Source organism: Urocampus carinirostris, chromosome 4 (genome assembly GCF_059441175.1).
Source record: "Urocampus carinirostris isolate Australia breed hairy pipefish chromosome 4, RoL_Ucar_1.0, whole genome shotgun sequence".
NCBI lineage: Eukaryota > Metazoa > Chordata > Actinopteri > Syngnathiformes > Syngnathidae > Urocampus > Urocampus carinirostris.
In genome coordinates this window covers 33647674-33661161 of record NC_142352.1, presented here as the reverse complement: position 1 = coordinate 33661161, position 13488 = coordinate 33647674, and the positions used below count along the sequence as shown (strand labels likewise).

The 13488-nt window shown below is 39.4% G+C and overlaps 1 protein-coding gene across 1 annotated transcript in view; it reads left to right on the top strand.

Annotated features, from left to right (window-relative positions):
* Positions 1-5980: 5980 nt before the first annotated feature.
* The window catches only part of pde8a (phosphodiesterase 8A), a 114139-nt gene continuing 106631 nt past the window's right edge, over positions 5981-13488 (top strand). Inside the window, exon 1 of the mRNA XM_088334274.1 lies at positions 5981-7366. Within this exon, the coding sequence (XP_088190400.1) occupies positions 7214-7366 (153 nt within the window). The 5' untranslated portion in view covers positions 5981-7213. The remainder of the gene's footprint in view (positions 7367-13488) is intronic.

The following is a 13488-nucleotide window of genomic DNA, read 5'->3' as shown; positions in this document are numbered from 1 at the left end:
TGGCGCTCCTTAGTGGCTCCCTGACCCTTTTCAAAAGTGTATGATAAAGGAAAATTATATGGTTCCTGTAGGAGTATAAACATTTTTAATGATTTCCAATGAATGTCGATATATTTCAGTGGTGGGCCATGAGATTCTGCAAGGACTTCTCTGCTGGCCTAAAAGATATCGGAATCATGTTATATAATTATATTTTGTCTGTGAATACTATTTAAGTAACCTAATTCCACTTTAAACTTTTCACAAAACAAAATGCCTTTTTTTCTAAGGTTTTACACTGAAACGTCAGCTAGGGGACAGTAATGCATCAACGTTTAAAATCTATTATTCATCTGAAGTAAAACATGTAAAAAGAATATTGACGTTTCAATGCAACAACAAATAAAATAGGAATTTCAATAAACTTTACATCTGTTATGTAAAAACATAGAAAACATGAATTTAAATATTAACAGATGTACAAAAAAAGATAAAATACAAAACTAATTTAATCTTTTTTAGACTCAACAAATTTAAAGGTGGTGTTTGTAACTTCAAGATATTTTTTTTGCTGATGCCATCTCTTTAGCTGAAATCGTCAATGAAGCCTCGGTCAAGCACCCCATCCCCCCAATCCTCTTTCTACAAGCATAATGCGCTAAAAGTAAGATAAAGGCAGGTGGGGAGAAAATCTTAAGGGTCTTTTAACTTAGTTGAGCATTGTTAACAAATACTATAGATAATATTTAATCTTGAACTTTTTCAGGATACCTCAAACTATCTTCTCCACCTTAAAGTCAAAAACACAGAGTCCCTGAAAAAAAGAAACATGCATATTTACCAATCACAATCGAAAATAAGCGCCTTGAAGGGAACAGGCTCTTGATTGTTGGGGAGCTGGCTCTTGTCGTTCTTGACCAAAAACCAGCTCCTAAAGCTAAAGGCTATCACTGAAGGCTATCACTGAAGGCTATCACTGAAGGCTTAGGTGTGAAACGCACAGCCTTCAGTATCAGACTTATATAAAGCTTTTAATTTTTTGCGTCTCCAAACATGTTTGTTTGGGGCTTTTTTAGTCCAATATGGCTCTTTCAACAGTTTAGGTTGTGGACTCCTGAACTAGTGTTTCAGACAAAGCAATGCAAAACAAGCCAAAAAAGCAAGCATTGTTGAGTAAAGTAGCTAGCTGAAGAAGTTGATAAAACTAGCAAGAATAAAACAGGAGAAAAGCAATAGGACTCATAGGATTTGGCAAAAAAAAACAACAACAAAAAAACACCTGCAGGCAGCAGCTGTAGAAATGAATGGGAGGTCAACACTCGCCACAACTACCTCCAAGGCTAACAACAATGGCCACTAAGTTCACCTTTGGGTATTAAAAACACAGTGGTGAAAAATTATGCATCATCATAAATTAGAAAAGAGTACAGTTATCTGCGTTTTTACTTATTTTAATTTCAATCTTTTTTGGTAATACATCGTTATTCACCAGTAGAAAGCGCCCAATTTTATACTTTGTCCTTATAAGTCGATGAGCAGGAAAGTCCAACAAATACAACAACTAAAGGTGTCGGGACCAGAAAGGAAACAGGACCCAATTGCGTAGCGTTTACCAGAAGTTTTATTGAAGGAAAGAAGAAGGGCTGCGCCCACGACCCGGTGTTCGCTGGACGCGGGAAGCGAGTCTCTCTCGTACTCGAAAAGTGTTCCGAACACGGAAGTGGATCTTCTATAGCGAGCGTCGCCGGTGTCAGGGATGGAAAAACCGGTCGATTGCCGGGGCAGGAGAGCAAAAACATAGTCGGGACAGAAACGGGTCGTAAGCCAGGATTGGGGAGCAGACAGGGTCGGGATCCAAAAACGGGTCGTAAGTGGGGACGGGAGAGCAGATGTGGTCGGGATCAAAACAGGTCGTAGCCGAAGACAAACAGGAGCAAAAACAGGACAGGCGGGAGTCAGGGTTGAAAAATGCTTGCCTAGTATACACGGAGATTCGCAGACGGACTGACAAAAGGAGAGTGACAGGACTGGGTTTAAATAGCAGGGAAACCAATCTGTCAACGAGCCGCAGCTGGCGCCACATGGGCGGGGCCAATTTGGCGCCACGGCAACCATGACAACCTCACCAGAAACAGGTATAACAGTCAAAACCATTTATATTTTATTTGCCCAGTGGACTGGATTAAAGGCATACAAATACTGTAGATCTCCTGGTTTGCAGTTCCAATTGACATTCACTGATTGACTGTGTGAAGCACATTGTAAAGCGCTTTGGGAGGTCTTCAGAAAAGCGCTATATAAATGCAGACCAATTACTATTTACCGTTTAAAGCTTACAGGATTTCATTGTTGTTTCAGCAGCTAAATTATCATTGTAAACGTTGAAGACAGACACAAAGAAAAAGTTTAAACAAAAAAATAAGACAATCATTACAACGGTGGAATGGATACTTTACACTAATAAAAATCTAGTCAAGTTGCTCTTTTTGCCAACATTAAAATGGTTCACAAACAAAATACCAAAAGGACAAGCATGAAATCCCTCTCCCACCTCCTTTCCTGCTTCCTAATGTGTTGCAAGTCCCAAACAGCTCTAATAAAGGTAAGATTGAGGCAGATAGGTGAAGTGGATTTTTTTTATAAAGGCTTTTTGAACTCAGTTGAGGATTAAACTTTTTAAGGACACTTCTGATAAGCACCTCACTTTGATACAGTACTACAGGACTTTTGAATGTCCTCTAGAGCAGGGGTGTCAAACTCATTTTAACTCGGGGGCCACACGATAGAACATTCTGTCAGGGGCAGGACTAGTCGATTAAAGAGAAAGAAAAAGAGATGAAGACATAAGAGAAAGAGGGAGGGAAAAGGAGAGAAGGCGGGACAAACACAGAGAAAGAGAGAGAGGGACAGAGCGTGAGAAACAAAAGATAAAAAGTCGTGAGAGAGGGGGAAAAGAAAGGCAGAGGAAGAAAGAAATCCAAAGAGAAATAGAAAGACAGAAGGAGAGAAAAGAAAACGCGAAGGGTATGAAGAAAAGGCTACAGAAAAGAGAGAAAATGAAAAAGGAAGTTAGAGCAAAAGAGGTTAAAAGACACAGAGAGAGAAAGAGACAAAGAGCAACAAAGGAAGATAACAAGAGACACAGAGAGTGAAAGAGACAGAGTAGGAGAAAAGGGGTGGAAAAAAAGAGAGAGAAAGTAAGAGAGAGAGAGAGAGAAATAGAGTGAGAGAGAGAGAGAGAGAGAGAGAGAGAGAGAGAGAGAGAGAGAGAGAGAGAGAGAGAGAGAGAGAGAGAGAGAGAGAGAGAGAGAGAGAGAGAAATAAATACAAGTACAGTGTCTTTGTGAGAGGCACCTGGGTTTGGCAACATCAAGTTGACATATTTCAACCTGCAGCTTGTTTTTCTCTTGTGCTTCTCTGAGTGTTGTCTCACGGGCCGGATTCAATCCCTTAGCGGGCCTGATCTGGCCCGCGGGCCGCCTGTTCGTCACCTGTGCTCTAGAGGCTATGCATTAAGGATAGTATTATGGTTTAAGGTATTTCTTAAATACTTTTGTTTTTTTTTACAGAGGATAACTAATTTAAGAGTCTATTGGTACTCTTGTCTTGTATCAATATCAATGACCGATTCAGTAACCAGAATCAGTTCAAGATCAATTTCAATGGGATAGTGTACCTTTCTAAGCTATCATTGGTGTCATGCAATTTCAAGAAAATACATCACATTTATATTGGTAGTTTTCCGGTTAAAACATTCTGTGATTTATTGGGGGCCATTAGTGTAACCGGTAATTGGTATATTAATAGTGACATTAATACTTTCTTATCAAACACACAATAATCTATGATACACTATGCTTACCGTCCTATATAGTTGGTCATATTTTATTCAAAGTTCTAACAAAATACATAAATGATACCAATAAATATGAATTTTATTTAACATGCGATTTTTTTAGGCCTACCATAAAGGAACAGTCACAAACCAAAAGCTCTACAAAGTAGCTCAGGCAAGCGATGTGTATCGCCAATTAAAAGAAAGTTGTTTTTTGTTGTTTGTTTTTACTTTGTTTATTGAAATAAAGTTGCTGTCTTGCTGCCTGCACATACTTTGTACTTATTTGAGATGTTACTATCTACAATCCACGATCTTTTTCTGTTTGTTGGCTGTTAAAAAGTGATTGCCGCCTTTTTGGCTCAACCACGTGAGCGCAGCTTCGCTACGGCACACTTGTTTACAAAGACATAACAGAGTCTATTTGGGCGACATTTCAGGGTAATCACAAAGACCAGTTTTTGTCCAATTAGGCACAGAACATGTAGTGTTCCTCCCCACAATTACGCCGGGGAACGTGAGAAATGTAGTTTTAAAGTTGACCGATCCAGCTCTTTTCCTCTAGAGCTGTAACAGCATTTAAGGATCACATCACTTTCAACATGACAAATCCCGTTAACACAAAATGTGAGGCAGCTCTGAAGCAGACGGCATTTGTAGTGAACACTGATTGCACACAGTTCTTTTATGATCGAGAAATTGGAACTTTACCCTGTCCCTGAGGGACTTGTGACTGTTTTTCTCTAGGTGCGCGCTTCGACCTCCTACAGTTGCGTGATGTAAGTTTACCTGCCGCCATTACAGGGTGGGTTCCTTCTTTGCTTTCGCCTGCTTTTGGGTAGACGATTGTAGCTTTCTGTCTGTGTTTTTTTGTCACGCGTGTCAACGTTACTATGATATTGTCTAGCTAGCTCCTCATTAACGTCAGGGCTACCAAAGGCTTCCTGATTTGTTTTCTCCTGGTTTGCCAACGTGAACTGCACACAGTGTTGTTTGGCCAGCTAGCCTGTTGTGTCCATTGGGTGTGAGCAGTCTTTCGTTGTTGGTTCCCAGTCAGCCTTACGTTTTTCCGCCAACGGTGCGATCGCCTTTTGTTCATCAGTCCCAGTTAGCCCCTGTTAGCTCTTTATATGTTATTGTTGCCAGTTGGTCCCTTTGTGGCTGCACGCCCTTTGTACTACCTATACTGTGATACAACGCCTAGGCATTCTCCACAGAAACTACCAAAATTTGGCTTAAAACACTCACAACCTCTGACTAATTAACACTTTAACCCATTTGGTGACTGGCTTGCTAGGGTGCCGGTGCCTTGGAAGTCAAAGACGAGACAGGCTGTCTTTAAAACACATTATCTCCGAAAGCAATTGGAATACAGTAATTCCTTGCTGTATCGCGATTGACTTATCACAGTTTTGCTACTTTGCGGTTTTCATCGTTCATTGTGTTCAGCATTCTGATTGGCTAAACAGAAAAATATGCTTTTTATCGCCAACAAATCCGGACCTCTCCACCTGCTAATCGAGCCATGGGGCCACATGCGGGTCTTTGGCGCGCCTTAGTGGCTCCGTGGAGCTTTTTAAAAGATATTGGATCATTAAAAATATATGGATTCCATAGTATCCAACCGGAAAGTATGTGCAGTATTCAATAAATTCCACTCAATGGCGGAAAAGTATCATGTAAAGTGAAGTCGATCTTGTCCTTAACTCGTATAGTTGTGCAGTAAAACAGTAAGATTATTTTAAAATCATAATATGATAGTACACACGTAATTTGTAATAACAATTAAAATACAATAGAATTAAAAAAAAAACGTTTATAAAGTGTAGTACTTTTATTTCTTGAAAAAATATTCGAGCCTGTAAATTGGGTTGGATCTTAAATAACAAATAGATCCTTAAACAATCGCAGGACGTTTTTGGAATGCAGCTGTGCGAAGAGACGAGGGATTTATGTATACCGATGAAATATATGCACGTTTTAGAATATAGGAATACTTTTAAGCGTGTGGCGAATAGAAAAATTGCATAGAGCTATGTTGGCGCATTCAAAGTTCCCACGTCGCGCGGAGGACCACCCACCCGCTGCAGGAGCGCGGCTCCCATTAGCTGCACGCACCTCATTTGCATTAACGTCAGCAAAGGCTGTAGGTCAATCCTTGCGGGTGCTTTTATTGGATGTGCCGCTGTCAAGCAGGGGCGAAGAAATGGAAGGGCAAACGCCAGGCAAGGCAGAGAAAAGACAAGCCTAAAAAAAACATTTCGATGTGGCGGCTTCCTCCTCGCTCGTCCCTGGCGCCCTCGCCACCTTTAAACATCATGCGCCGAAAACTTGTCTCCAAATATTGACGATTTTTGGAGGCCCATTCTCCAGAGGGCGGTACGTTCGTCTTTTTTTCTTCTTTTTTTCAACAATTTGACAGCCTCTACATACATCATTTTTCCCTTCAACGACCACCACCAATGAGGCAACACCGGTCAGTCGGGACACACGTTGGCCGGTTCGGGCTGATCGTGAGGCGGGTAGCGGATGCCTGAACACCGGCTGGCCCCTCCGCCTCCTCCACCGACCAATTCTGGAGCTCATGCATGGGGAGTTGTGTTCCGTTTGGCCGGGAATGCTTTTCCACGAGTGTCCACATGTAAGCCGCGCAGTGAGAATCTTGTAGCCTGTTGATGATGAGGATGATGCCGGTCGACTCGGAGCTGGAGCATAGCACGGTGACAACGTGTACCTTGAGCTTCCTCGACTGAAGAAGATTGCTCTCCCTCCTCAAAAACCCTCTCACCAACCCTGTCCTGTTTCTTTTCCTTACTGGATGTTACCAGGGTGGATAAGGACGACTACTAATTCAAGATTGTGCAGCAGAAATTGATAAAACTGTTGCATGAGGTGCCACTGTTTGTATGCGTGCGTGCGAATGTGTGTACTTCTGTTTGCGTGAGATTGTGTGCTCAGGCCTACCCGGTGACTGAAGTTGAGCACACAAAAAAGGCAACATGAAAAATGGGGATGAGGTACGAGTGACAAGAGGAGCCTTGGGGGATCTTAGCAGTTCAACTGAACTATAACCCAACTTTCTTTCCGCCCCTCACCCACCACAGGAGACCTGCTGCTTTGATTAAAGATCACCAAACCCAACAGGGAAAAAATCATCTTCTCAATTTCCCTGAAGGAGTGTGTGCCACAAAATTTCTTATTCATGCCTCTTCTCAGAACAATTACAAAACTGGCTTTGTTGTGGCCCAGATGACATATACCTATTTATATATTTAAACTGATGAAATGGACGTTTGTGTCACGGAAAAGTGAGCAAATGACACTGTTGTGGACGCTTGAGTAAAAAGCACTTGCACAAAAAGAAGGAGAAAGGAAAACAAGGCTGAAGTGGGTTGAAGCATGGGCTGTGCTTCAAGTATTCATATCTCTGATAGGGTGGTCTACCACAGTGGAAAAGAGTCTGAGGATTCCCACTCGCCCCAGCAGACGAACACCACTCAGCATCAAGGAAATCCTGTCTCGGGACTACCCCTCAAACCCCTGAGCGTCAAGGTGAGGCAACACACACATTTTCAACTAAAGGTTTATGTTTGTTACAACCAACAAAGAAAAGAAAGACGTTTCTGTTTGGCATCTAATCTCAAATCCCAAAACGTACGTATTCAAATGTGTCGATTTTAAATAAATGAAGCCCGGCTGTTGATTCCTGGCCTTCCACTCAGGTTATTAAAACAGGAGGAAAGAAAGTTGCAATCATGGGGAAAGAAAATTATTATAATATTCGAAACTGGCAAAACAAGAACATTTACCTAGTCTTAACATTGGATAATATATAATTTTATATATATACATACATTTTATATATAATATATATATATATATATATATATATATATATATATAATGTGTGTATGTTTTTTAATGTGTGCTATTTTGCATTATAAGTTTTTTTTGGGAGGGATGCTTTCAAAAATGGTTTCCACGTAACATTTACTGAGCTATTTTATATAAAAAACATCGTATGAGACTGTATGAAACAAGCAAACATTCAAATGAATCTCACCTTACTATTCTCAACAATGGCAATACAAATTTCCGCAGGATCAAATTTGCACCTTGACAAAGATACATTTTTAGAAAAGGTATAACCAACATATAAACAAAATAGCAGCACCAGCGATTGTGTGCTAGCATTTGCATCATTAGCCTCAGTTTCAAAGTTGGTAGCGTAGCTTTTCCGTATTATACAAATGTTATGGGTTCAGACTATGTTTGGGGAGGAGTGTACAATCAATTAAAACCATTAAAAAAGAATTTGCCCATCCTTTCACATGTTTTTTGGGGAACCCATGTCAGCAGGATAGCAGACAATCATTTCAGTTTCCTTTTTGTCATGGGGGTGTCCAAACTTTTCAGAAAGTGGGCCAGATTTGGTAAACTGAAAATGAGTGGGGGCTGACTATTCAGCCTGGCATTCTTTGAAAAGTCTTTAATAAATTCACCCTCTATGAAAGGTTTGCAGAGCTTAGGTATCAGCGTCGGGGCCTCTTAGCTTGCCTTGGTAGCATTTTCATTTAACTGACGGGGCCGTTAAAACGGCTTCCGGTTGCTTCACCTTTTCAAAGTGTTCGATTCCAGTTAACTTTTTGTAGTCCGCATGTTTTATCTGGCAGTGTCTCTTGATATTTTATTTTTTGAAAACAGCCACAGCCTCTTGGCAAATTAGGTAAAGTATTCAATTTACCACTTGTTTCACTTGTGGCCCTCACAGTCAACTTTTCTTTTTTTTATTTACATTCGCCATGTCTCAAATGGAGTGGTCTAAAATTCTCACAGAAAGCCACGGGCAAAGTGGCTAAAAGGGCTTTTGCAACCATTTGGCGAAATGGTGATTATTTGTTGTTGTTTTTGTTTTGTTGGTACAATTTTATTATATATTGCGGTCAACATTACTGGCGGGTCACACGTTTTATGACAGGCTGTGAGCCAGTAAAAAATGGATCACAGGCCATTACTGGCCCCTGGGCCGGACATGGCTTCTCTAGGTGAACCTCATGATATGTAGATTAAATACAAATTTCTCAACCTACGAATATTAAACAAATGCACGTTTACATGATAGTTCATGTACTTTTTATGCAAATAAATATTTCTTTATGAATTCATTTTTACTACTATGAGGCACCCAATAATACACAATGTCCTCTTCATTATGAACAGTTGCCAGCATTTTCCTAACTCTGTGACTTATTTTACTGATGTTATTCCTAAAAAGTATATTAATTGTAATCACTGTAACATTAGGTGCATTTTGAATATTAATATAACGTGTACTGCTGGTTTGGTTTCCCTTTTTTACTTTGTTCTAAAAGCACTTTGACTTCATTCAAGGGCCACCAAAACACCCCTGATTTGGTTACAAACCGGAGCTAAAATCTGTGTCATCGTTTTAACTCGACATTTGGCCTCGGCTTCAACTTTCTTCTGCTTCTCATTAGAATGCTTTCTTGCTCGGCTTTATTGAGACCTCTAATACTTCTTATGTAAGATCATCATACAAAAATGCACTTTGGGGGGGAGTTTGGGTAACAAAATTAGAAAATGGCCGGAAGAGGTTTGACGCCTGCATACTGTAAAGTGTATGCGGAGCTTGTTGCATCATCACAAAATGTACCAGACCCATTTGTCTCTTGGACCATGAATAATTCCAGCAAGAGTGGCATAATGAGATGTGCAGCTTGGACGCTTCTAAAAGAGATGTGCTTCCCATGAAGGGGATGATCAATTTCATTCTCATTTGCATGTTGTGTAAGAGATAACACGTGCACATTGGTGTGCTGCTGCACACTGGGCTAAAATGAGAAAGATGAAAAAGATGGATTTGCTTTAGAACAAATCTAAGAATTAATCTCATTATTCAGAGTAAAGTGGGAGAAGTTTAAATTACGTTTGATTCCATTTCAAGTCAATATTGTGTGATGTTGACAACATGGGCCCTTTTAGAATCGAGACGATTTTGGCACTGCCATTTTTCTGGTCAATCACCAATGGTACTCTTTTCAATAGGCATGTCAAACAAATGGCCCGTGGGCTGGATCTTGCCCACCATAAAATTTGAAGTCATCGAACAATCAAGTCTGTAGATTGCACTGTATATGTATACATACAGCTGTGGCCTTTTCACCATGTGGACAGAAAAATAAAATGGAAACGTTCTGGAGAAGTTACACAATACACAAGAGGCTTGTTTAGCAACTTAGCCGCAGTTAGCATGTAACATTCTTTTCTGTACCACAAGTCCACAGTTTTTTCTTGCTCCAACAAACAAAACAAAAAATCCAGTAAGACAACATACGCAGTATTACACACAACTATTCTGGATCATTCAAATAGATATACATGCACGAGTAATCTAAAAAGGGCCTTTTCAATTGGACTACTTGCGATTGGTTCATCACCATGATCAGATAAGAGTGCGCATATATATGTATTTACAAAACCCAATTATCGCCAATATTAATCTCTGTATTTGACTTTTCCCTGCATTTAAATGTACTTACTGGATGTGCACGTTTTTGTTTTGTTTTTTTGCTGTTGGTCTAATTCCAAACCGACTTGCAAGTAACAAGTTTAAAAACTTTACAACGATGCAAAACTAGCCATTTCCTGTCGCATGTACATACTAGCTCTGTTAGTTTCAATGCTAAATGGTCAGAAGCTAACGTGACCACAATATAAGATAAAGTAAATTCTCGTTCATCAATGATTTCTGCGTTTCTGCAGAACAAGTCACAAACTTTATTGACCGACCAATCTTAAAAAAACTATAATTGATTACCCGATGGTCACATGAGTTAGCCCGATGTTATTTCTGCTGAGTCGTGCTATGCATGTGTTTATTTAGAGCCACAACTGAAGAGTACAATTGAAACCGTGATTAAACACTTACTAATGAGACATAAATAAATTAGTCTGAAAAGTTGGATTTCAAACGCTTTTTTTTACTCTCTTATATATTGGGGGTAAATTGGTCATCAAGGTTATGGGACAAGAGGGAAAAGCAAATCAGAGTAGTGAAGCACACTTATGTATTTGAAATAAGTATTTTGGAAGTACTTTTCACTGTTAACACTGTAAATTACATACATTCATTGTTTGATTATACATAAATCCATTGTTTGATTTATTTATTTTAGGAGGCACAAAACTTAATTTAAGAACAAAATAATTAGAAAAGTATTCAGCTTCTCTTTTTATGTTTGTTATTTAAGTGTTGGCTGGCTTTTCTTGAGCACTGGTTCTTAACTGGTCTGACGTGTGGACCCACCATTTAACCCTAATGATGAGCAGCAACCCAAATCAATAAAAATTCTTCTTCTCTAAAGAAATGAGTGTGCAGTTTAAATCAGAGGGAGTATTATATATTCTCCTTTTTTTCTAAACAAAACGACCAGCAAAACCAAAACAACTTTAAGTACGCAATAAACTCTCATATAAGCCTTAGACTGCCTAAAGATACCCACATACTAAAATGACTTCAAAACATGAAAAAAACATGTACCTAAACCTTTGTTAATAATTCAATTATGTAGTTAATAAAAAGATAACATTTTTAAACCATTTACTGTACGTTCCAGCAGCGCTTCACTGGCAGACACTTAAACATCATATTCGTGTTTTGAAATCGTTTCCTTCTTCGACTCAATTGTTATCACTGTTTTCCACTTTCCCTTCCCTTCATCACCAGTTTTCTTAGGACCCATTATTATGTAAAGAAAATGGAAATAACACTAACAAAATCACAATAAAATGAGAAGGAATAAAGCTGGGCATTATTGTCATTTACTGTTCAGGAGTGTAATTGACTCATTTTTCCCCCTGTAGCATCATTTTGCCAATGTAAAGGCCCGTGACCCATTTTTGCTTCCCTAACCACTAGTTGAGAAACACTGTTCTAGAGCTTGTGTCGAGAAGAGTTTTGTGACTGAATATCTGTGCGGGACGCAATGAAGAGGGAGTGTGACAGATGCACCTACGTCAGGACGCCCACTTTGCCTTTGATTGAATTAGTCCCCTGATTGAGTTTCACTAATGGTACACAAATCTCCTTCAGAGGGAAATGGTTAATCCTGAATCTATAAGGTGTCATCTTCAGTGTTCTCCGTACACCATTGAAGCGACTGGTGGCGTTCAATTGACGCTTGTTGTGAAGCAAAGTGTGATTTTTGTTTTCCATCATTGTTTAGCTGGAGATGGAGGTCATGTGCTGCTGTTACTTTTGTTTTTTCTCTACTGCCGAGAAAAAGATCGATGATAGCCATTGATTGCATTGGGAATTGTATGATTGGCGTACAACTCTTCTAAAGCTCTTTTTAAACACTAACACGGAATTTTCATGGCCAGGGAGATTTGCATTTTTTCATATATATCAGCATTTACTAAATTACGAGGGGCTAAATTTGCAAGCATTTTGATTTTCAGTAATGATTGGTCTTTTTTTTTTTTGGGGTAGGGTGTGAAACTCAAACATTCTTATGAAAGGCCGTTTAAGAAGTAAATCATTCTTGCTTTAACATCATACTCTCACACATGCACAGCTATACTCTCATACAGACACAGTCACACCCTTGCACAAACACTATAATACTTTCTCATGCACTGTTACTGTACTGTTATTTATACGACTGTACTCTCATACACACACCACTAGGCTCTCTATCTCATTTTAATATACTTTCACACACAGGGTACTATCACCCAAAAACAACTATAGAATAAAATACTTACTATTATACCCTCTCACACACACTACTATGGACTCACATACTCCATTATACTCCCTCAAATACTACTACACTCTCTCACACACACTACTATCCCCCACCATTGAAATTACTATCACTGTAGGGGTCAGGAATCTATGGCTCTTATCATGGGTAGATCTGGCTTGGAGATAAAATAGAATTTGCTCATTTATTTACTGCATTGTTACATACAAAACTGAATGTCGCACGTGCATAGCCAGGGCAACACTGAAAATGTGTATGGTTTGGTTCAGTATACAGTATATAGGAAACAGTTTAAACTGCGGTTTACAGTCAAGCTGTCACACCAATAGACCCTCGTTTTGGCTGTATGTTGCTAAGGAATCCATTATATTGAAGCTCATTAAACAATGTATGTTAACTGTTAAGGCACGTTATGATTAAAAACCCACAGTAGAAACTGTAAACACCACAGCTTCAGCAAAGCACCCAGAGCAACTTGATTGGGTGAGTGGTAGGAGAGGCCGGACCTGTAATCAAAGTGCACGCAATCATTTTCCCCTTGCCTAGTGCTGTCTGCACCGACCTTGGTATCCTTGTGTTGCAGTATTTTGTAACACATTTACAGAAATATTCTGCTTGTTTTAAAACCCTTATTTAGGACAAAAATGACAGTCAAAGTGAGTCTCAACTCTCTTAAGTAACTGCGGGAGGGAAGCAAATTTTAAGTGGTATATTTATATTTATATGGGGCACAGGCACTGGCATTTTTATTTTATAGATTCCCTCAAATCATCAAACTGTGAAATGTGCTGAAGTATAAGCTTTTGCATGGAGAGAGGGTTTGTTGAATTTTTACATAAAATATTTGGTGTGGCTCTTTAAAAAAAAAGAAAAATCAAAATATTT